Source organism: Elaeis guineensis, chromosome 12 (genome assembly GCF_000442705.2).
Source record: "Elaeis guineensis isolate ETL-2024a chromosome 12, EG11, whole genome shotgun sequence".
Taxonomy (NCBI): Eukaryota; Viridiplantae; Streptophyta; class Magnoliopsida; order Arecales; family Arecaceae; genus Elaeis; species Elaeis guineensis.
Genome location: NC_026004.2, coordinates 11,078,810 through 11,104,153, shown reverse-complemented (window position 1 = coordinate 11,104,153; position 25,344 = coordinate 11,078,810). Strand labels below are relative to the sequence as shown.

General features: G+C 35.3%; 1 protein-coding gene across 7 annotated transcripts; it reads right to left on the bottom strand.

Moving 5' to 3' along the window:
- Positions 1 to 1,435: 1,435 nt before the first annotated feature.
- Positions 1,436 to 24,681, bottom strand: LOC109506467 (regulator of telomere elongation helicase 1 homolog). 7 transcript variants are annotated; one of them, XM_073246528.1, is made up of 14 exons: positions 24,217 to 24,681; positions 24,053 to 24,121; positions 23,885 to 23,944; positions 21,525 to 21,565; positions 16,916 to 16,980; positions 16,679 to 16,743; positions 16,539 to 16,586; positions 15,704 to 16,438; positions 15,540 to 15,619; positions 15,391 to 15,461; positions 7,449 to 7,541; positions 7,283 to 7,355; positions 7,113 to 7,208; positions 1,436 to 2,373 (listed from the first exon to the last, which is right to left on the bottom strand). In XM_073246528.1, the coding sequence occupies exons 1-3, from the start codon at positions 24,566 to 24,568 to the stop codon at positions 23,925 to 23,927; spliced, it is 441 nt and encodes a 146-aa protein (XP_073102629.1). In that variant the 5' UTR covers positions 24,569 to 24,681; the 3' UTR covers positions 1,436 to 2,373; positions 7,113 to 7,208; positions 7,283 to 7,355; positions 7,449 to 7,541; positions 15,391 to 15,461; positions 15,540 to 15,619; positions 15,704 to 16,438; positions 16,539 to 16,586; positions 16,679 to 16,743; positions 16,916 to 16,980; positions 21,525 to 21,565; positions 23,885 to 23,924. The 7 variants fall into 7 exon arrangements, with proteins under 7 accessions (XP_073102629.1, XP_073102630.1, XP_073102627.1 ...); XM_073246529.1 differs by lacking the exon at positions 1,436 to 2,373 and adding an exon at positions 4,492 to 5,092; XM_073246526.1 differs by lacking the exon at positions 1,436 to 2,373 and having other exon boundaries at positions 4,492 to 7,208; positions 15,704 to 15,765; positions 16,294 to 16,438.
- Between the last annotated feature and the right edge of the window lie 663 nt (positions 24,682 to 25,344).

Genomic DNA, 25,344 nt, shown 5'->3' with positions numbered 1-25,344 from the left:
TTACTTTGGGAAGAGGCACGCTAATAATCTAAAATGACCATAATGATCCCATTTGAGTTACCAAGTGCTACCAATGGAGCTTAGGGTGGCCGCCATCTCCAAAAGCTGAGTTTTGCAGGCATGGGCTTCCAATTTAGACAACCGATTGAACACGACTTTCAATCACCTTCCATGCTGATTTAGGTTGCTGCTCGATGCATCATGGCAGCATATGCAGGTCCTGCCCATGATCACACAACTCCGCCATTGGGACAACAGTATTAATTATCTGAAAACCACCTACAGCCACAAAAGAGCAACTAAATTTTTGGATGATGAAGCCAGCTCCTTCACGAGCTCCACTGTCAATCACTTTCACTGAAAGTTAATCTTGAGAAAACAAGGATGCGGTGGCTCCCAAGCAGGCCACACAGACACAAGCTGTAAGGTAGTTCGGAAAGCTTTGGAAGCTTGGTTTTATTGATGTTGCTATTCAGCTATTAACAGAACCCAGCCAAAGTCATTATTAACCGTTCAATAGTCACAATGACCATTACTTCCCTTATCCTGGTGTTCTTGAAATTTAGTACGAAGTAATAAATTAAAGAATAGTAACAGTTAGCCCAAACTATTATTCAGTTAGAAACAATTTTTTTAATGGTGTGAACTTTTTAGAGAAAAATTAGTTAAATTTTGATTTTGAAAAAAACATTTTATTTAGGGACATATCGCAAATGCCTAATAATGGCTGTTATTCCTATTATTACATGATGATCGTTATAAGAGGACAATGGTAAAATAACAGTCATAATTTGGATACCGGTTACTAATATGCATAACATGACAGACAAACTACTATAACAGCTGTTAGAATGTTGTAAATGCTTTCATTTAGATCAAGCTTGTAAGTTGTAACTGCATAGCTCCATGTACGAAATGTCTGAACAAAATTTTTGTCTTTCATACTAATAAACGCACCTTCAGTTTCCTAGTTCTTTTCATCAGCAAACTCTGGAAACCGTCTTTGGTCACTACTCCCAAGTAAAAGCTACAACAAGCATTCATGGTCATACCTGATTTTGAAGAACCACCATGACCTTCATGCACATACAAGAAGCCAAAAATAAAAGACCTAATGTACATTTGAACACCATCACGTTCTTCACAGTATTATAAAGCAAACTAATTAGAAATAATCAAACAACTGGAATCAGGATGGCATGCAGAATGGCTGCTTGGTTCAATGGGAAAAAAATTTTATTACCATTACAAATGGTTCACTAGATGGTGGCAATATGTTTATTAGATTCTTACAAATGAATGATGCTTGTATGCAGCATTATTGTAATGCACCACAATCAGCAACGAAATGGGGACATTTAACCACACAGACCACAATATGTAAGCCCCAAAAAGAAGAAAGAAAAAAAGTTTTTTTTTGATGGAATGAGGTAAGTGAGACCCTTCCCTCGTGTGTATATATGATTCATAATGATAAAAGGATGCTGTTTACAAAAGGAAAGAAGGTAAAAGGAGGGGGATGTTTACAGAAGCAGAAAGCAAGATGGTTGTTACAGTTAGTTTTAACTAGCTAACAGCAGCAAAATCAGGAAGCAAGAAAGTAGAGTTTGGAATCTATTTCCAGGGTATTAGTACGTACAAAGATTAAGTAAGAAGTGGGATATTTCCTCTTGGTGAGAGGTTATATAGGAACTGTCTGATAGATTATCTTTTCAACTTCTCGTCCATTCCTCAAGAAGAGATAAAATCTTTTTCACCATGGCGAATTGGCTGAGAGCTTCACAACGAAAAATTCTGTTATTCCTTTCCTTCCAAATGCACCATAAGGTAGTAGCAACCATTGTATCAAAATGTCTCTGAAGTTGTTTATCAGCATGCCGTTTTCTCCACAGGAGCCAGAATTCTGTGACATCATTCGATAGATTTGTATGAGGGAGTAATTGTGACCAAATTTCCTTTGTGAAGCGGCATGAGGTGAAAAGATGATTTGAGGCTTCGCTATGACCACAACAGTGCGGACATTGGCTTGGACCTTGCATTCCTTTCTTTGTTCAGAATATCCCAGGTTAGAATACGCTTGTTGTAGCAGAGCCAAATGAAAATTTTGCATGTCTTTGGCAGCGGAAGCTTCCAAATCACTTTGCCAAAATAGGAGATAACTCCCCCATGAATTAGAAACTCATAACATTTGGAAACAGAGTTCCTATTGGATGAGCTCCAAATCCAACATCTGTGATCTTCATGTTCTGTAAGCTGACTGTCGTGAAGCTTGGTTTGAAGTAGTTGATATTCTATGATGCCTGATGAGGGAAGTGAGCATCTGAAGTTGTTGGACCAATCTGAATTGGCCATGAAATCTGCTACACTAATGTTCTGAAAGAAGAAAAAAGTTGACAGCAATCAGCTCGCTCCAATGGAGTACAATTAGTAGTTTTAATTAACTAAGAAGAGAGAGGATTTGGCTGCGACCTGGAGAGGAAAGCAAAACTATTTAATAAAATAACCTTTCATCTGGCGACTGCTAAGAATATGATGGAGAACCATGGCCCAGATGTATGATGTGGGACCAAGATCTACTAGCAAATTAGTTTGATTGGGTCAGAAAAACTTGAAATGAAATTAAGTCAGGTTAGGCATTTGAACCTAGCCTAATAATAACTCAGTGCAACCGGTATTTGGACTAAGAATAAAATTTTGTCACTGTTTTCCTTTAATCTTGTACTTTTCATGTTACCTTTAACTAAATTGCGGTGCATGGGACTTTTTGCCTTAATTATTTTCCTCAGAACAAAAAAAGGTAGAGTTCAAAGTTGCTATATAGAGTATAATTCTCGAAATTATTCCCTTATATCCTTCCTGCGGAAGACCATGCGGCTCTTAATACTAAATCTAAAACACATGTACGATTGGGGGCAGATGTTGGAAGCCCTCCCCAAAGATGTTCAAATCTTTGGAAAAATATCATCAACTCTCTCCTTGCATTTTAGAATAGAATTCCATTCAATATGGGCAATGGAAACTCTAGTTCCTTCTAGAAGGACTGCTGGCTGCTGGCTGCTCCTCTCAAACTGGTCCTTTTGGACCTCTTTGGCCATTGCATCAAGAAGAATGGCACTATCTCAGAGTTCTTCAACTGCATGATCTTATCTTGGAGATTTAGACTGTCATCTTCCTCATTGACGACTCTTCAAGCTCAATGAAATTCTCAACTCTCTTTGTTGGCATCAGTTATCGTGAGTGACGAAGAAGACAAAATTGATTGAAAGGCAAAATCGAATGGATTTTTTCTCTACTGTCTCCCATTACCGATTTATCATTTCTGGAAGGGTATGATGTTCTTTTGCATCTTCCTTATGGAGCACTCCTTTACCTCTAAAATTTAAATGTTTTTTGTGGCTTGCTAGGAAGAAGAGGCTTAACAGTAGGGAATTCACTAGCCACAGGATTGGTAAGTATTTGGGAGGTTGTGTGCTATGTCAATGCTCCATTGAGTCAGTTGATCATCTCTTCTTTGCTTGCCCTTCTTCACTCCTATTTGGAAAGCCATTTGTTCGTTGCTGTGCGTTTTGCTTTCACACTATTCCTTTGAAGCCCTCTGCATAGACTGGAGAGCAAGGAATTTCGGATAAGAAGCTCATAGGCCGATCTTGATGCTAATTGCCGCTGTCTCTTGGTCATGTTGGTCTGAGAGAAACTCTAGGATCTTTTTGGGTTGGTCTATATTCTGTCTTGACGGGATTATTGCTGAGCATTCAAGACTACTACGCAAATTAAGAAGAATAGAAGATCTCTTATATGGTTGAAGCTGATAGTTGGTGCCATGTGTCGATGGCCTGTTTCAAATGAAAGTCTCTCATTTGGTTCTGTTGTGGTCAAAACACTTCGAGACCCATGCACGGAGGGTTCATCCCAACAAAAGATGTTGTCCACTGTAACTGCATACATACCATAGATATAAACTTACAATTCTTGAACCGTAACTAGTATGCTTGTGGCCGCCAGACCTCAACTTTGTCCCTTGAGCCAAAACAGCCTTGGGCCAAAACGGCTTTATCCCTTAGACTTTGGCCCAAAAGACACATCTTGAGAAAAAAAATGTCTCCTATCTCATATAAGATAGAATACCGCTAACTTACAATAAATTTGGGACTAAACTCCCCACTTGAGGCACCGTAACTAGTACACTTGCGATTGCGATAGCTTATAGGCTTGTGACCCTTGGGCTATAGCTGGTATGCTTGTAATTGTCGGAGCTTTAACACAAAAGACACCTCTTGAAAAAAAAAAAATGCCTCTTATATGTATCACAACCAACATGAAACTAAACCCTCCACAACAAGTTCTTTGATCAATCTCGGTAATCTTTGATCAACACTTTGAAAAATTGGGTGAAATCTTGTTCTTCTGATTTCACAAGCCAGCCCTTTGAATCCTATAATTATACCGACTTAATAAATTGGTTGGTGGCTGCTTTTACAGCCTCTGAATTCATAAAAGAAAAAAAAAAAACAAAAAAAAGGCTCCTCTAGTATGCTATCAGTTGTGAAACTTTCTCATAGAATGCAGATGCAGTGCACGTCTAATAGCCTAGTTAATCATTTTTCCCGTTTGAGTTCAGATAGACATTCTGTAATCTGCTGGATCATTTGCTTATGCTAACATAATTTACTTTGGCAAAGTTCAACTCAATATTTCGTTCAAAGATGCTGAGATCAGTTATAAAACTAATTTGAAATACATACTGAAGAAAAACCTACGATGGTTTCTTGTCTCTCTGTGTCAGAATTACATTATCAGAATATGTAAGAATATCACTATACAAGCCATGGCAGCTTATATAACGAACAATGAGTTAACCTTCAAGGATTACGTTTCTCATTTGAGTCATGTATTCACACCAAAATAGAAAAAGAATCTGACACAACTTGATAAAGATCCTATAATACATGGTTCAAATATAATCATAACCACAATAAGTTATAATTCTGATGCGTGGGCAGTCATGATACGTGAAGGTACGTCATGATGACGAAGAAAACCAGGGAGGCCCTTTGTTTTATGTCTGAACAATACAACCGCCCCAACTAGCAAACTACACAGAAAGTTAGCTATTAATTGCTTGTACCGGTCAAGTTGCAAAACCATATGGATCTAATACGTAAATCAGCAAGATTACTTAATTGTTTATCAGTATTGGCTCTTAAACTTTAGGGTTATATTTGAAATCAGTTACAAGTATTAAAACAGCAACTCAAAAGAGAAATAAATTTAACACAAACTAACATAACCGTCTTGCTTATCTAAAAAGAGTGTTGCCAGTGATGGCACCGTTTCTTGGTCTGCTGACCATCCAAGACCCTTGCATGAGTTTGTAACTACCAACATCAGTCCAGTTTTGTTCCACAGAACTATGAATAATACTGCATAAGCTACTGCAACTTTAGCCCAAAAAACAAATTTCTCAAATCTTAAAATCATAGCTTGGTGTCCCTTTAGTTTTACATGATAAGGAAATCATCTCATCTAAGCTAAGCACTTTGTTGAAGTCCAAATATAAGTATATCATGGTCACCGGGCACATGTAGCAAAATAAGTAAGAAAAACTAGCTTGAGAAACAAAGGAATAGGGAAAGTACATGAAAAGTCAAATAAGCATTGATTTTTTTTTAATTTATTTTATTCATATAATATCATAGTTCCACTTTGATCAATGACCTCTTGAATGCTACATAGTGTTCCACTAGCATAGATTACTTATACATGACATTTAAAGTTTCCAATTTCAAAAGAGAAACATTGAAATTCGTGTTGGCTCTGTTCATGTCATTTACAACTTGCGTAAGCATGTATAGAGTAACAAGTAATCAAATAAACCCTACTCCAAATTTTAAGAAAAGCTGGTTGATTTATATATGCCAAGGAAAACAAGCAGTCTTTAGCTTCAAAATGAAACTCTAAATTGTTCCTGCAGAGCTGGATGGCATTTTTCTGGGGTTACATGGGCTATGAAATTCATTTTTGAATTACTGCTAGATTTGTGTGATACTGCCTCTTCCTTTTCATTTCAGACAAGCATTCCAAAATAGTTAGTCTCAGGCATGATTGATAAATTAAGCTGTACATGTAGAGACACCAACCCAGATGTAAGAATTACTGAAAGAGAAAAGTTTGCAAACTCTCAGAAAACGATAGCAGGATTAAGGCACCATAAACTGAATGTGCATCTCAAAGCACTTGCAGTATTACCTGCATGTGGTACTTTCATTTATTCATACATGAAATAAATCATAAAATTAAGAACCAAAATGTACTAATGAAAAGGGCCACAGCAAAAGCCATACCAAAGGTGAACCACATGGTAACAAATAATTAACAGTGCCAATTAAGCATCTCACATTGATCAAGTTGCAATATAGATGGACAGAAGAAGATGCGAAACACAATATATGCTAAGTCATGAGGAACTCCAAAGGGAGCAAACCTTGTTTTATGGCCAAACATGGAGGAATAGCTAATGGATATGGTATATTCACAAAAGTAGGTTAAACAATAATAAATGAACAAGAATAAAATTCCCTAATCTATATCTTCCCTGCCAATGAGCATCCACTAGATAGTGACTCCTAGCTGTGAAGAATAACTATGAAGATGCATGGCTTTTCTCTGCAATTATCATATAGCTTGGGAACATACAACTGGCTTAAAAGAAATGAGAAGAAGACTATGGTATCATCATGAACTTAGTATGAGTTATATGTAGCTAAAGAAAATTTTACATGGAAGATGCTCAGTTACTTATAACCCAGTGGACTAAAGAAATCACTGGCTCATATAAAGTGTAACAGTTTCATCATCATCTTAGAGGGTGATCTAGTGCACAAGGCTCTCCACTTCAATGCATGGGGCAGGCCAGATGTATGATGCCTTAACCCACGTAGGGAGAGCTATTTTCGTATCTCAAATCTATGACACCCAGGTCACAATAAAGCAAGCTTACCGTCGCATCAAGGCTCAGCCTCATTTTAAGTACCATCCTTAAAGAAGAATTAGGTCACAGTGGCCGGAGCAAAAGAGTTTTCTCTACAGAAAAAGAAGAGTTCATTGGTACTTACTACCATCTCTTTGAACATGTTGCTGCAGCGCAAGTTGATAATCAAGTGCGTGAGAGCCATTTTCAGAGAAAAAATAATTAAGCAAGGAGAACAGTCCTGCATGGCATGGTAAAAGCTGTTAATGAAATATAAGGTTCAATTCCAAGTTAAGAGTTTATAATAGCAATTACCCTCCAGTGTAATAGCTGAGATGCCACTTAAATAAATTTCTCCTGGCTCTGCATCTGTAGCAGCTTTAATTGCCTTGACCACAAAGGCAAATAAAATACAAGAATATCAGTAAAAAGTATATCATGCAATAATATAAACAAAAATACTTGATATGCAGTTATGCACCTTTGTGGCACACTCTTGTAAGATTGGATGTCATGCCCTGAACCCAACACCTGGGTCGGATACGTGATGGCTGCACACTCTTTAGGGCAAGCCCTAAAGAATATGCAAGGTCAAAAATAATTTATTATAATATCTCAATATCTATAAATAATAATGGTCTATTTTCATAATAATGAGCAAAATTTATACAATTACAAATTCAATTCCTTCAATCCTCTGATCAAGTATCAATGACACTCAATCTATTCATCCGCTCACCCACAGACTCAAACCATAGCCAATCATAAGCATCCTACAATTCTGAGAAGAAAAGAGAAATAGAAGGGTGTGATCTTTACAGCCCAGTAAGAATCCCACATATCACACCAATATAATAATATAATTTAAAAATAAGGATAAGCAATAAAATATAAAATCTTATGCTCAATATTCAAAATACTGTAAATATCTATAAATTATCCGTCTTGTCGAAAGAGATGCATTATCATATGTTAACGGGTGAAACATTTTTATTCAGCATTAGCTTCATGTTTTATCTTCTATTTCTCTTTTCATGATCACATGATCTTTAATCTTTTTTTTTCTTTCTAAATCCGGACTAACCAAGACTATGCCACGTCTCTATTGGATCAAATTTCCAATCATAAGCCCATCAAAGCTATCCCAAGCATGAGCTCCTGGCTGGCTGTCCCATGTATGAAAGCCCGTAGGGGTTGTCCCAGGCATAAGCTCCTGACGGGCTGTCCCAAGTATGAACTCTTGACCGGCTGATCTACGTATAAGCCCGTGGAGGCTGTCCTAGACATAAGCTCCTGACGGACTATTTCACATGACAAGGCTAGTCCAAACCATATCTTTTTTTTTCATAAAATTATAATACGTTGACTTCATTAATCAATTTCAATTTGCAGTGTGATCAAAACAAATATATCATATCCATATAATCATGCTATCGATCACTGATACATATATATTAACATAATATACTCATGCTTAAAAATCATATAAGCAAATAACGATGTCTCAAACATAGCAAATTCATCGAACACAAATTCAACGATACAAGATCAATGGTAAAATAACATATATAATGGTGATCATATACAGGGGTTCTTACATTTACCGATAATTGATCTAAATACAAAAATTGATAAGCTCCTCAATCTATGAATCCGAAATCAAGATATCTTGTTCGATATTTTCTTGTACAATAATTACATCTCTATATAATCAGAATTAAACATAAAAATTATACATAATTAATGATAGAAAAATTATGAAAATATCCTAAAGTCACAAGTTTAGAACATCTCCTAAGATCAACCAATCGATCTTGATTACGTAGGTATCTAGACCCTCCACTGATCCATAAGATTTTTTAGAAAGAAAAAATCACGAAGAAAGATAAAATTTTAGAGAGAGAAAGTAGAGAGAGAAAATAGAGAGAGAATCTTCATATCCTTCAAAAGAGGCAATCATAATTGAGATCATTAGAGATCATATCAAAATGACTCAATATGGATTAATTATGATCAGATGCTATAAATTTCAAATAAAGATCGGACTGAGATCCAACCTACTGCACGATTTTTGAAATGATTTCAGATCATCTTATTTTCATCTCAAGTTTGTCTTAAGGTCCGTGATGCAGCTAGAAAGAGAGTGAGAGAATAAAAAGACCCTAGAGAGAGGAGAGAGAAAATCCTTTTTCTCTCTTTTTCTTCTTTTTTTCTTTTTCTTTTCTTTTCTTTCTCTTCTCTTTTTTTCTTCTTTCCTCCATGGAACAGGGGACCCACCCGCGTCCCTGCTTCCCTTCTTCTTCTTCTTCTTCTTTGCAGAACAGGGAATTAAGTTCCCTCGGTTCCAGTCACATGGGAGGCTCTCCTCCCATCTGCCAGCTCATGGCCGAAGAAGCAGGCCACGGCGGTGACCGAAGACACAGGTCCAGTGACCAACGACCAATGACAGCAATGGAAAATAATCCAAAAGAAAGGTTGGTAAGACAACCCGAAACAGGGGAAATTGGAATCATATTTTTTTTCATGAGAAATTTCGTCACTAATTAGTTAAAATCCAAACTTTAGAAACTATGGGAGACTAAGGGAAACATGTTTGAAGAGATCACCTGGCTTTTAATGGATTTGAATCTAATTTCTAGTGGCCAAAACAATGAAGAATCACCGGTGAGCTGGGAGAAAATCAACAAATTTTTTATGACGATTTTTGGGAGGAAAAGTTTAGAGATCAAAGCCTTTAAATAGACCTTGATTAGAGAGGTTTTTGAGTTGGATTTAAACTCAATATTCCACATTGTTTTGGAGTTCTAATTGGTGAAGAACTCCTAGAGTTCTTCCGTGTTTCCCCTACCCTCTTCCACACTATTCCAGCACGTGCAATGCACCTGCTGGTCAAATAAGTCTCTTTTTTTTTTTACTTTGAGATCTGTGCTTGTGATGAGATTGGGTTTAAGTTGGTTAGGCCTGATTGAGCTGGATATTACATTCTCCCCCCCTCAAAATAATTTCATCCTCGAAATTAAGTTGTGTTGTTTGAGGTATGTACTAAAAAAATATACATTCATCATGTCATTCTCACACTTCCGATAATGTCTTACATATTATTTATTTTCCATGATCTTGATATAACAAAATTATTTGAAATCTCAAATTCATCCTTTTTATATTGATTTCTCAACTTTTTTTGAAGAACAGTAACATTTTGGCCTGGTCTTAAAATACCATAGTTATTTGTCAAATATATTCCACTCAGAATTCATAATTGTTTCAGACTACCTATTATAGAAAATAAAGAGAGGCCGAATATCAGGCACTCTTCACAATCATCGATTTGTTTCTTCTTTTGACCTTCCAACAAATTTAGCAGGTGTACTTTCATCTTAAGAAAATCTCAACCTTCAATGTCAGTTCGAGAAACAATGTTAAATTTCGAAAAATAAAATTTGTGTCAAGACATTCTAAGTTTGAACTAACAAAGAACTATTAAGCTATTAACAATAAACTTGACTTGAGATATCTAGGATTTCTTAGCATTATCTGCATTGAAATAACCAACCGACAAAAATTGCACGTCTATGATCAGATTAGGTTAAAAATATCAGTAGCATCTTTTCATTATTAATAAAATCCTTCTTTATTTGCAACTAATATATTCATAATATCTTTTGATTTAAAAGATTAATATTTTTAATCAATTTAAATCACCACGCATTTGCTGCGCACTCGGATCTTAACTTACCAAATTATATAAGTTTATCAAAGATAAAAATATCCTTATATTAGATCCAACCTTCAAATTTTTATATAGATTTTAGAGTAAAACTTTAAGTTTTTTTGTCTTTACTGCCCTTTGGGCATAGCACATTAAAATTAAATCTTGATCCACTTCCTATGTTTGAAATCATTGCATAAGCTTCATCGCTTCAAAAGAATCCAATATGTCTAAAATTAATTGGGCTTAACCTTGGATTTACTTTACAATCATTTAGACAATTCTCAAACCAACCTTTCTTTTTAAAAGAATTAACTCCAACTCGAACAAACTAGAAGAACTCAAGTCGACATCTTTGTAAGTAGAATCAACTTTATTTATTTATTTTTTGTAGAGCTCCCTTCATCACAACCCTTAACATCAATCGATAAATCCAGGCAAAACTTGTCCCTTATGTGTTAAGATTTATATAAGTCATTCAAAATTTAATACTAGCAAGATATCTTAGATCAGCTCAGAAATCTGAACTTTGATTTGAATAATTAATACACTCCACTATCTTCAACAATCACAAAAAAAATTAAGAAATCTAATCCAAAGATAATAATACGAATTATTAAATATTCCATCATAACATGTATATCATACTCAAACAAAACTAATTTTCTTATTCAATTTAACAATCATATTAAAATACCCTAGATCCACTTAGAAAAGCAAACTTTTGACTTGAAATTCAATTTAACTTGAAAGATAAAAAAAAAATCATATCCAAATATGATATTTTAAATAACCAAAGATTTCACCAAGATGTGTATCTAATATTCTTATAATAAATCCAAATATATTATTTTTTATCTAAATTCGGGTTTCATATATGATCTTCTTATAGGTTCAACATTCAAAAATATTTTTTTCTTGTATAATGCAATTTCTTCTTTGACCACATCCTAGCCAACTTTCTTCTGATAAATCCAAAATTTGTAATGATCAGATAGTTAACATCAAAATCAGAAAATTATCATGATCTCCATCTATATAAGTTTAGCATTTCAAAATCGTCGAGTATACCCAACATAACATATCAATACCTCCCACTTCCTTCTAAGGTCAACACTTTTTATACTGAGGTCAACCCTACTAATTAGAATCTAAGATATAACTCATCAATTCTATTATGGACATCATATGCCACTTATGCATAAATTTCATCATAGTATCTATTGATTCGAAATCCAAATATTAAATCCTTCCTTTTATGTCTATCATGTTCCTCATGATCATAACCTAAGTTCAATTATCACTAAAGTCAATCCCGAATAATTATAACCTTAAGCTCAAGTACCACTTAAGTCATATTCCCTAGTGATCATAACCTAAACTCTAGTATCATTCTATCACACTCTTAGTGATCATAACCTTAAGCTCTGATATTATCTATCATACCCTGTTGAACATAATCCCAAAGTTTTGATATCGCTTATGTCACAGTCTCTGATGATCTGAAACCTAAGCTCTGATACCATTCTGTCACGCCCCGAACCCAACACCCGGATCGGATACGTGATAGCTGCATAATCCTTAGGACAAGTCCTAAAGAATATGCAAGGTCAAAAATAATTTATTACAACCTTAATATCCATAATGCCTAATTTCAATAATTAAAAAAACTTACATAATTACAAATTGAATTCCTTCAATCCTCTAATCAGGTATCAATGCAAGTCTGTCTATGCATCCGCTTACTTGTAAATCTATACCATAGCAAATTATGAGCATCTTACAATTCTAAGAAGAAAAGAAAAATAAAAAAGTGTGAGCTTTACATCCCAATAAAAATTTCACATATCACACCAATATAATAATATAATCTAAAAATAAGGATAAACAATAAAACATAAAATCTTAAATTCAATATCCAAAATACCGTAAACATTCATAAATTATCTATCTTATTGAAAGAGATGCATCATCATATGTTAACCGGTGAAACATTTTTATTCAGTATTAATTTCATGTCTTATCTTCTATTTTTCTTTTCATGATCACATGATCTTTAACCTTTTTTTTCTTTCTGGCTCTGGACTAACCAAGACTATGCCTCAATCTCCATCCGATCAAATTTTCACTCATAAGCCCATCAAAGTTGTCCCAGGCATGAGCTCCTGGTTGGTTGTCTTACGTACGAAAGCCCATGGGGGCTGTCCCAGGCATAAACTCCTGACGGACTGTCTCAGGCATGAGCTCCTGACCGGCTAATCCAGGCATGAGCTCCTGGCAGGCTGTCCCAAACATAAGCTCCTGATAGACTGTCCCAAGCATAAACTTCTGGTGGACTGTTCCACATGACAAGGCTAGTTCAAATCATATCTTTTTTTCATAAAATTATAATACGTTGACTTCATTAATTAATTTCAATTTGCAGTGTGGTCAAGACAAATATATCATACCCATATAATCATGCCATCGATCACTGATACATATATATTGACATAACATATGCTTAAAAATTATATAATCAAATAACGATGTCTCAAACATAGCGAATTCATCGATCACAAATTCAACGATGCAAAATCAACGATACAAGACCAATGGTAAAATAGCATATATAATGGTGATCATGTACAAAGGTTCTTATCTTTACCGATGATTGATCTAAATATAGAAATTGATGAGCTCCTCAATCTACGAATCCGAAATCAAGATATTTTGCTCAATATCTTTTTGTACAATAATTACATTTTTACGTGATCAGGGTTAAACATAAAAATCATGTATAATTAAGAACAGAAAAATTATGAAAATATCCTAAAGTCACAAGTTTAAAACATCTCCTAGGATCAACCAATCGATATTGATTACGTAGATATCTGGACCCTCCACTGTTCCATAAGATTTCTTAGAAAAAGAAAATCATGAAGAGAGATAAAATTTTAGAGAGAGAAAATAGAGAGAGAAAGTGGAGAAAAAAAATTTATATCCTTCAAAAGAGGCAATCATAATTGAGATCATCAGAGATCATATCAAGATGACTCAATATAGATTAACTATGATCAGATGCTATAAATTTTGAATAAAAATCGGATTAGAATCCAACCTACTGCACGAATTTGAAAGCGATTCCAGATCATCTTATTTTCATTTCAGGTTTGTCCTAGGATCCATGATGCAGTTAGAGAGAGAAAGAGAGAATAAAAAGACCCTAAAGAGAGAAAATAGAGAGAAAATCTTTTTTCTCTCTTTTTTTTCTTTTTTTTTCCTTTTCTTTTTTTCTCTTCTCTTTTTTTTCCCTTTCCTCCACGGAACAAGGGACCCACCCACGTCCCCTGCTTCCCTTCTTCTTCTTCGCAGAACAAGAAATTAAGTTCCCTCCTTGGTTCCAGTTAGATGGGAGGCTCTCCTCCCATCTTGCCAGCTTATGGCCGGAGAAGCAAGCCACGGCGGTGACCAGAGACACAGGTCCGGCGACCAACGACTAATGATGGCAATGGAAAAAAATCCAAAAGAAAGGTCGGTAAGACAACCCGAAACAGGGGAAATTGGAATCAGATTTTTTTTTTCATGAGAAATTCCGGCATTAATTAGTTAAAATCCAAACTTTAGAAAGTATGGGAGACTAAAGGAAACATGTTTGAAGAGATCAACTGGCTTCTAATGGATTTGAATCTGATTTCTGGCAGCCAAAACAATGAAGAATCACTGGTGAGCTAGGAGAAAATCAACAGATTTTTTATGACCATTTTTGGGAGGAAAAGTTTAAAGATCAAAGCCTTTAAATAGACCTTGATCAGAGAGATTGTTGAGTTGGATTTAAACTCAATATTCCATATTGTTTTGGAGTTCCAATTGGTTAAGAACTCCTGGAGTTCTTCCGTGTTTCCTCTGCCCTCTTCCACACTATTACAGCACATGCAATGCACGTGCTGGTCAAATAAGTCTCTTTTTTTTTTTTTTCTTTGAGATTTGTGCTTGTGATGAGGTTGGGGTTAAGTTGGTTAGGCCTGAGTGAGCCGAATATTACATTGGAAAGCATTGCTGAATAATTCCAGCTTGCTGAAGCTCTCTGATAGCTTTATCCCCAGTCCAACTAAGAACCAATTCAAGAATAAGTTATGATGTTTGCAATTTACTGTTAAGGAGATTATCATACAATACACAAGTTGGCCAATCAATAAAAGACAAGATGCTGTTCAGGAAATATCCTTGAGTCCTCTTAACACCTTTTTGACTGGCTTCTTTTTGACAATTCAATAGAAAGTGAGAAGCATGCTTCAAGCTTCAAAGAAATCTCTAATTTCAGCAAACTCAAGTTCTGGAGTTTAAATCCTGAAGACAAAAATTAGTGCAAGTGTGCAACTGCTACAGTGCACTGTAGTTTTGGTTGTACAGCTATGATTCAATTTCTATAATTAATAATTGCTAATTTGGCTCCTTCCAAGCATTCTTATGATGGTTTTTATTGTTCAGGACATGAATAAAAGAAATATAGCCCAGACTAAAATAATGCAGTATACAGAAAGAAGATGCCAAGGACACCCTTATCCAGCTGGATAGCTTAATAAATAACCTGACTGCTAATTTCCTCTTATTCATTAGTCATCAAAATACAGCAGCCGTGGTTCTTTTGAATGGGGTTACTTTGACACCCAAGTTAACTATGAAACTTTAAGTTACTATAACGGAGATAAAAAAAATAACACGATTCACTCACCATGAAGAGTTATTCTCAAATTTCCGCTTTTGCAAGTTGTTTTTCCTCTCACTTATCTAACTAATAATTCCCTGTACAATTCACAGATCCTAGACTTGATTAGAATTTAGAAAATTATATAATTTACAATATATCTGCTAAAAACATACCTGGATCATGTCATATAAGGGTCAGTATATCATTGCAACACTGTCCATCGTGCATAATTGCCCTAGCTCTGTTTGGGTCTCTGTGACAACGAATAACGGTGGTAGGCGCCATATAAGATCCTATATGACACCAATGAAAGAGAAGATGCATGCCAACCACTTACTAAAAAGAACTTCTTCTGCGGCATCTATACTACCAGCATCCCGTGCCATGTTCTCTATGTTGCTATAAAAAGATATAGAAGAGAAGTGAGGATGCACATAGGAAGTTAGATTTATGCACCATTCTGGTTGAAGCTTCTTCAATATGTATTGTCCGGACAACGTTGTCCATGTGTTCCATGGTCATGACGTTTGCAGGAATCAAGAAAAGATTATACAATTTCAAAATCATTGAATATCACACTAAGTAGTTAAAATGGTTTATTTAGATATGTGCAAGTTAGTAAGAGATGTGGTTCAAAATAAATTTTCTTTCTTTAAAATACTATGACTATTGTACAATTCATAGACAACAAAGTTTTTATTTTTTGCTTTATAGGAAAAGAAAAAGAAAAAGAAAACTGAAGTCATACTGGGCCTCATCAAGAATCACAATGCATCCTTTAATATCAACATCCATTGCTCTCCAAGCAATTGGATTTATGATGTAGCTGTAAGGACAGAAAACTATTTATCCTTCCTCTGCCAAAAACTGTGCAGCAAAATATGGACAACCTACAGGAAATGAAATAAGTATGAGTAAAAAAGTTACCTAATTTGACCTCAGTGTTCTGTTTAATGCTAAACCTAACAGACCATTCACAGTCCAGCCAACTTTCACAAGATCTTAAATATCATGAACTTCATGACAACCACCTTGCTGAAGGGAAGGATGAGCCTTAAGCTTATTTGCATTTCTGTTCATATCAAGTTTACTTTTACTTGTTAAGGGAGACCAAAGGATCAAAGTATATGAAGAAATCATTAATCATATGCATTTGTCGTAGAAAAACTCACTTGAACTCAACACAGCCTAGATTTTCTGGGTCCTTCAGTAGCAATTTGCTGGGAAGAAAAAAGAACCTCAGGAATGATGCAACAGAAGAAGATAAGGTGAAAAAATTATATGCACAAATTCTGAGCTTTAAGTACATTACCACTCTTCATCCACACTGTCCTTTGTGCATACATTTTTGTTGATGCAATAGTGCTTCTGTGATGCCTGGAATTGTCAGACCAAAGAAAAGAGCAAAATCCCTGTAAGTGTTTAAAGAAATATGCTTCACAGATTATTTTTACTAAAAAATATTACTATGCTAAAAGAAGTATTTTTCTTAAAATAAGCATTAATCCAGCTGCAATTTTTCAGCAAGCATGAATCCAAAGTCGCTTACTGTCACGTCCCGAACCCAACATCCGGGTCGAATACGTGAAGGCCGCACACTTCTTAGAGTAAGCCCTAAAGAATATGTAAGGCCAAAAATATTTCATTACAACCTTAACATCCATAACAATTAATTTCAACAATAATTCGTAAAACCTTGCATAATTACAAATTAAATTCTTTCAATCCTTTGATCAGATATCATGATACTCTATCTATACATCTGCTCACCCGCAAACCATGCCACAGCCAATCATGAGCATCTTGTAACTCTGAGAAGAAAAAGAAAGATGAAGGAGTGTGAGCTTTACAGCCCAGTAAAAATTTCCATATCACACAGATATAATAATATAATATGAAAATAAGAATAAACAATAAAACATAAAATTTCATATTCAATATCCGGAATAATACAAACATCTATAAATTATCTATCTTGTCAAAAAAAATACATCATCATATGTTAACAGGTGAAATACTTTTGTTCAACAATTGTTTCATGTCTTATCTTTCATTTCTCTTTTTATAATCATATGATTTTTAACTTTTTCTTTCTGGCTCTGGACTAACCAAGTCTATACCTCAGTCACCATCTGAACAATTTTCCTCTTATAAGCCTTTCAAGACTGTCCCAGGATGAGCTTCTGGCCGGCTGTTCCATGTACAAAATTCCGTGAGAGGCTGTCTCAAGCATAAGCTCCTTGCGGGCTATCCCAGGCATGAGCTCCTGACTGGCTGATCCACCTATAAAACAGTGGGGGCTGTCCCAGGCATAAGCTCCTGGCGAGCTGATCCACATGACAAGGCTAGTACATACCATATCTCTCTTTTTCATTTAATCATTATGTGTTGATTTCATCAAATCAATTCCGACTTACATTATGATCAATTTAGATACATCATATCCATATAATCATGCCATCAATTTCTGATACATATATATTGACATAACATACTCATGCTCAAAATCAAATAACAATATCTCAGATATAAAAAATTCATCGATCTCAAATCCGACGATGCAAAACCAATGACGCAAGATCAACGATAAAATAGCATATGTAATAATGATCATATACAGGAATTCTTACCTTTACCGATGACTGATTCAAGCATAGAAATCAATGTTCTTCTTTGATATATGAATTTTGAAAACAAGATATTCCACTCGACATCTTATGCAGACAATCGTATCTCTTTATGACCCTGATCAAATATAAAAATCATATATGGAGATTATCAATAATCGATCCTAATAACACAAATTCAGGACTTCTCCTAAGATTACCCAAAATCGGGATTTGTCTGAGTATCTGGACCATCCATTGGTCCACTAGACTTCTAGAGAGAGAAAATCCATGAAGAAAGAGAAAATTTTAGAGAGAAAAAATAGAAAAAAAAATAGAAAGAGAAAATTTTTATATCCTTCAAACGAGGTAATCATGGTCGAGATCATCAGAGGTCATATCATGGCGACTCAATATGGATTAACCATGATCGATATTATAAATTTCAAATAAGGACCAAGCTAGGATCCAATCTACTGCATGAATTTCGGAGCAATCTCAGGTCATCATATTTTTATCTCAAGTTTATCTTAGGGTCTGTGATGGAATCAAAGAAGAAGAGAAAGACCTTAGAGAGACAAAATCCATAAAGAGAGAAAAAAATTTAGAGAGAGAAAAAGGTCTAGAGAGAGAATCTAGAGAGAGAAGATGGAGAGGAAGGTAGAGAGAGGAGAGAGAGAAAATTCTCTATTTCTTTTTTTTTTCTTTTTCTTTTTCTCTTTCTCTTTTTCTTTTTCTTTTTCTTTTTTTTCTTTTCTTCTTTCTTCTTCGTTTCTTTTCCTTCTTTCTGCGACCTCCCTTGGGCCGAAACAGGGGACGGACTGAAGGGTTTCGACTTGGCTCCGACGAGTATTTGAGATGAATACGATGAGGACATCCGCGGCTTCAACGAGAAAATTCAAGAAAAATAAAAGGAGAAATCCGGTGCTCGTCGTGGCTAGCCTTAGAGGAGAAAAGGGGGATTTTATAAAGGTGATTTTCTACCCTTAATCGGACTCTATCGATCCAATTTTGCTGGAGCCGGAGAGGTAGAGGACTCCGGTTAGGAGTCTTTCTCCCCCCCCCCCCCGCATCGAGCTTCTTGTTGGGCTCTACAGGATTTGCCAGGCCCAAGAGCCTGATGGGCTAGGCTGTGACATTCTCCCCTCCTTAAAATAATTTCGTCCTCGAAATTAAGTTGTATTATTTTTTTTTAAGATATATATTTCAAAATATATATTCTTCAGGTCATTCTCACGCTTACGATAATGTCTTACATATTATTTATTTCTCATGATCTTGTTATAACAAAAATTATTTGAAATCTCAAACTCATCTCTTTTTATTGATTTCTCCACTTTTTCGAAAAATCGTAACATTTTAGACTAATAACAAAACTATCAAGCTACTAACAATATGCTTGAGATATCTAGGATTCTTCTTGACATTATCTACAATAAAATAACCTACTGACAAAAATTATCTGGCTATGATCATATTAGATCAAAATCTGTAACATCCTTTCATTATCAATAAAATTCTTTCTTATTTACAACTAATGTATTCCATAATATCTTTTAAATCAAAGGATTAATATTTCTAATCGATTTAAACCATCATGCTTTTGCTGCGCACTCTGATCTTAATTTACCAAATTATATAAGTCTATCAAAGATAAAAATATCCTTGTATGTTAGATCAATCCAAGGTAGATCCAACTTTTAAATTTTTATATAGATCTTAGAGCAAAACTTTAAGTTTCTTTATCTTTACTTCTCCTTGGGCATAGCACAACAAAATTAAATATTGATCCACTTCTATGTTTGAAATCATTGCATGAGCTTGATCACTTCTCAAGAATCCAATATGTCAAGAATTAATTGAAGTTAACCTTAAATTTACCTTACAATCATTTGGATAATTCCCAAATCAATCTTCCTTTTTAAAAAAATTAACTCCAACTCGAACAAACTAGAAGAACTCAAGTCAACATCTCTGTAAGTAGAATCAACTTGATTATTTTTTGTAGAGCTCCCTTCATCACAACCCTTAGCATCAATAGATAAATCCATACAAATTCTTGTCCCTTATATAAGTTATTCAAAATTTAACAATAATAAAATATTTGAGTTCAATTTAGAAATCCGAACTTTGACTTGAATAATTAATACACTTCACCATCTTCAACAATCACAAGACAAATATCCTAAGATAGTAATACGAATTATTAAAGATTTCATCGTAACATATATATCATATTCTAACAAAACTAATTCTTCATATTTAATTTAACAACAATATCAAAATATCCTAGATCCACTAAGAAAAACAAACTTTTGACTTGAAATTCAATGCAACTTGAAAAATTAAAAAAATCACATCCAAATATAATATTTTGAATAACCAAAGATTTCACCAAGATGTGTATCTCATATTCTCATAATAAAATTCAAGTATATTTTTCATCTAAAATTGAGTTTCATATATGACCTCTTATAGATTCAATACTCAAAAATATTTCTCTCTCATATGATGTAATTTCTTCTTAGACCATACCCTAATTAACTTTCTTTTGATAAATCCAAAATTTATAATACTCACATAATTATCATCGAAATTAGAAAAAATATCATGATCTTTAATCATATAAGTTTAACATTTCAAAATCATCTAGTATACTCAACATAACTTATCAATACCTTGCACTTCATTTCAGGATCAACTCTTCTCATACTTGGGTCAACCTTACTAATTGAAATCCAATATATACTCGTCAATTTTATTATAGACATCATATACCACTTATGCATAAATTTCATCATAATATCTATTGATTCGAAATCTAATTACTGAATCATTTCTTTTATGTCTATCATGTTCTTTATAATCATAATCTAAGTTCAAATATCACTAAAGTCACAATCCAAATAATTATAATCTTAAGCTCAAATACCACTTAAATCATATTCTATAATGATCATAACATAAACTCTAATATCAATTTATCACATCCTTAATGATCATAATCTTAAACTTTGATATTATCTATCATATTCTATTGATTATAATCCTAGAAATGTCACAGTCCCTAGTGATCTTAAAGTTTTAATACTACTTCAGTCATATTCTCTAATATCACTCTGTCACATCCTATTGATCATGCATAAAATTTTAATATCACTTCATAATCTTAGTGATCTTAAACCTAAGTTCTGATATTATTCTATTACATCCTAATCACTTATATTATAATCTTCAATGGTCATAACCTAAGCTCTGATACTATTCTGTCATATTCTAATCACTTATATCATAATCCCTAATGATCATACCTTATGCTCTGATACCATTCTGTCACGTCCCGAACCCAACATCTAGATTGGATACGTGATGGCCGCACACTCCTTAAAGTAAATTCTAAAGAATATGCAAGGCCAAAAATATTTCATTACAACCTTAACATCCATAACAATTAATTTCAACAATAATTCGTAAAACCTTGCATAATTACAAATTAAATTCCTTCAATCCTCTTATCAGGTATCATGACACTCTATTTATACATCTGCTCACCCGCAAACCATGCCACAGCCAATCATGAGCATCTTGTAACTCTGAGAAGAAAAAAAATATGAAGGGGTGTAAGCTTTACAGCCCAGTAAAAATTTTTATATCACACTGATATAATAATATAATTTGAAAATAAGAATAAGCAATAAAACATAAAATCCCATATTCAATATCTGGAATAATACAAACATCTATAAATTATCTGTCTTATTAAAAAAAATACATCATCATATGTTAACAGGTGAAATATTTTTGTTCAACAATTGTTTCATGTCTTATCTTTCATTTTTCTTTTCATAATCATATGATTTTTAACCTTTTCTTTCTGGCTCTGGACTAACCAAGTCTATACCTCAGTCACCATCTGAACAATTTTCCTCTTATAAGCCTTTCAAGGCTGTCCCAGAATGAGCTCCAAACTGGCTGTCCCACGTACGAAAGCCCGTGAGAGACTGTCCCAGGCATAAGCTCCAAACGAGCTATCCCAGGCATGAGCTCCTAACCAGCTGATCCACCTATAAGCCAGTGGGGATTGTTCCAGGCATAAGCTCCTGACGGACTGTCCCAGACATAAGCTCCCGACAGACTGTCCCAGGCATAAGCTCCTGACCGGCTGATCCACATGACAAGACTAGTCCATACCATATCTTTTTTTTTCATTTAATCATTATGTGTTGATTTCATCAAATCAATTCTGACTTACATTATGATCAATTTAGATACGTCATATCCATATAATCATACCATCAATCTCTGATATATATATATTGACATAACATACTCATGCTCAAAATCAAATAACAATATCTCAGATATAATAAATTCATCGATCTCAAATCCGACGATGCAAAACCTATGACGCAAGATCAACGATAAAGTAGCATATGTAATAATAATCATGTACAAGGATTCTTACCTTTACTAGTGACTGATCCAAGCATAGAAATCAATATTCTTCTTTGATTTATGAATTTTGAAAACAAAATATTCCACTCGATATCTTATGCAGACAATCGTATCTCTTCATAACCCTGATCAAATATAAAAATCATATATGAAAAAATTATCGATAATCGATCCTAATAACACAAATTCAGGACTTCTCCTAGGATTACCCAAAATTAAGATTTGTCTGAGTATCTGGCCATCCATTGGTCCATAAGACTTTTAGAGAGAAAAAATCTATGAAGAGAGAAAAAATTTTAGAGGGAGAAAATAAAGAGAAAATAGAAAGAGAATCTTTATATCCTTCAAACGAGGCAATCATGATCGAGATCATCAGAGATCATATCAGGATAACTCAATATGGATTAACCATGATCGATGTTATAAATTTTGAATAAAGACCAAGCTGAGATCCAATCTACTGCACGAATTTCGAAGCAATCTCAGGTCATCATATTTGTATCTCAAATTTATCCTAGAATCTGTGATGTAATCAGAGAAAAAGAGAAAGATCCTAGAGAGACAAAATCCATAAAGAGAGAAAAAGATCTAGAGAGAGAAAATAGAAAGAGAATCTAGAGAGAAGATGGAGAGAGAAGGTAGAGAGAGGAGAGAGGAAAGAGAGAGAGGAGAGAGAAAAAATTCTCTCTTTCTTTTTTTTTCTATTTTTCTTTTTCTTTTTCTCTTTCTCTTTTTTTTTCCTTTTCTTCTTCTTCTTTTCTTTTCCTTCTTTCCGCGACCTCCCTTGGGCCGAAATAGTGGACAGGCTAAGGGGTTTTGACTTGGCTCCAGCGAGTATTTGAGATGAACACAATGAGGACATCCGCGGCTTCAGCGGAAAAAGTCAAGAAAAATAAAAAGAGAAATGCGATGCTCGTCGTGGCTAGCCTTAAAGGAAGGAAGGGAGATTTTATAGAGGTGATTTCCTACCCCTAATCGGACTCTATCGATCCGATTTTGCCGGAGCCGGAGAGGAAGAGGACTCCGATTAGGAGTCCCCCCCCCCTTGTCGTGCTTCTTGTTGGGCTCTATAGGATTTGCCAGGCCCAAGAGCCTGATGGGCTGGGCCGTGACACTTACACTTCTTGTTAATGATTCAATAATTTCATATTATGATAGTCTTGATATTGGTATGTCCACATACATATAAAATGTACACGCTATATAGCTTTATAGTCAAATATTGTTGAAGAAACAAACGCTATAGCAAACCAGATAATTTATCATGCTCATCTCATTGGAAATTTAGAAATTAGAACTGTTAGAAAGCCAATAATTGTTCCACACTTGTTATTTGTTATAATGCATCAAATAATCAATTTGGCGCAGACATCATTGCTAATAAAGGGCCTAACCCCATTCACTCTTGAACTTAGATTCCTGACAAAGTAAAACAGACTAGTAGAAAATGGACTCACCAGAATTCCCATTGGCACTCGGTATAACGTCTTCCTAAACTCACGAATGACTTGACTTATCTGAGAATGCATCCTCTTTCAATCATCAAAAATAACCACCCATTACAAAATCCATTCTTCAAACAGTGCAATTATTCTGACAATTGCAAAATTCTAAACAGTACTCACATGGCATAGAAAATTTTAGGTGCGAACAGTCTCTTCTGAGCCCTAGCGCTCGTAGCTGCTCCGAGTTTCCTATCATCCAGCGAAAGAAGTGTAAACTAAAAAAAAAAAAAAAAAGTTTTTGAACGAGAAAAAGAAAGAGATAAAGGGCAAGATGAGATCTTTACTTGAAGGCATGGTGGGTTCAGGAATAAAGCCGCCGCCATGGAGGAGTGGATCGGGGGTGGGCTGGGTGAGGGTGGCGAGGAGGATGCTGCGCTGGTGCTGCTGCCAGGCGACAGAGAAGCAGAGGAGGGCGAGAGACTTGCCGGTGCCGGTGGGGGACTCGAGGAGGGCATGGCAGTGACCCTGCCAGCGGGCGCGGTCGAGGGTGGAGATGACGCGTCCCATGAACGCGAGCTGAGATCCATAGGGCCTATGGGGGAACTCCACAGGGACGCCCCCAATGTGGTAGACGTTGTGTTTAGAGCTAGGGTTAGGGCTTTGGGAGGGGGTTTTGGGATCCATCGCTGCGGTCATCTTAAATCTTTCAGGCTTTTTTGGATCTTCGGAGGTGAAGGATGCGGCGGAGGTAGATCGATTTCAAATCTAGTCGTCGATGAGTTGCCGATGCCCGGGAAAGAAGAAGCGGGGTTTTAGGTTGGCGGGAAAATGAATTACATTGCCTCACACGGTCACATCTTTTTGCGCATTTTCTTTTGAATTTTACCGCCGTAGGTTGCCCCGAAGCTATGGCCCACGATTGTTAGTGGTTTGGGCTGGGCCTGGTTGCTAGCCCAGGTTGGTTTACTCCGAACCAACCAATTTGGGCAGTTCTTTTTGTGAGATGAATATATTATAAAACTCGTGTAAATACATCCATGTGGGTAGAGGACAAGAGATCCCGCAGTTGAGGAGGAACAACAGGAAGGAAATCCCAAATGACTCTCCCAATGTGATTAGCCGCATGGGCGGCTACCCAGTTAGCTGCGTTTTCTGATTCCCTGTAAGAATAGGTCACCTCAAAGGTAGTGTTTGATACGGGCTGGTGATCATCTCAAGATCAACAATGACATGGGTTGAGGTGGCAATATCACCACATTTGGTGGTGCTCTAGTGATCCCAAATCACGTTTGACTGCTGACTTAGTACAGACATAAGTGATGTCAGACCCATCCTTGAGGGCAGGTTTTCAATATCACTCCTGGGTAGTTATGTTAGGTTGAAATTTGGGGATAAAAGTGTTCTTCGGTCTAACGGAAAAAATTGTTTCAAAAAGCAGCAAGCTCTGGAAAAAAGATTTTTCTAACTATGAA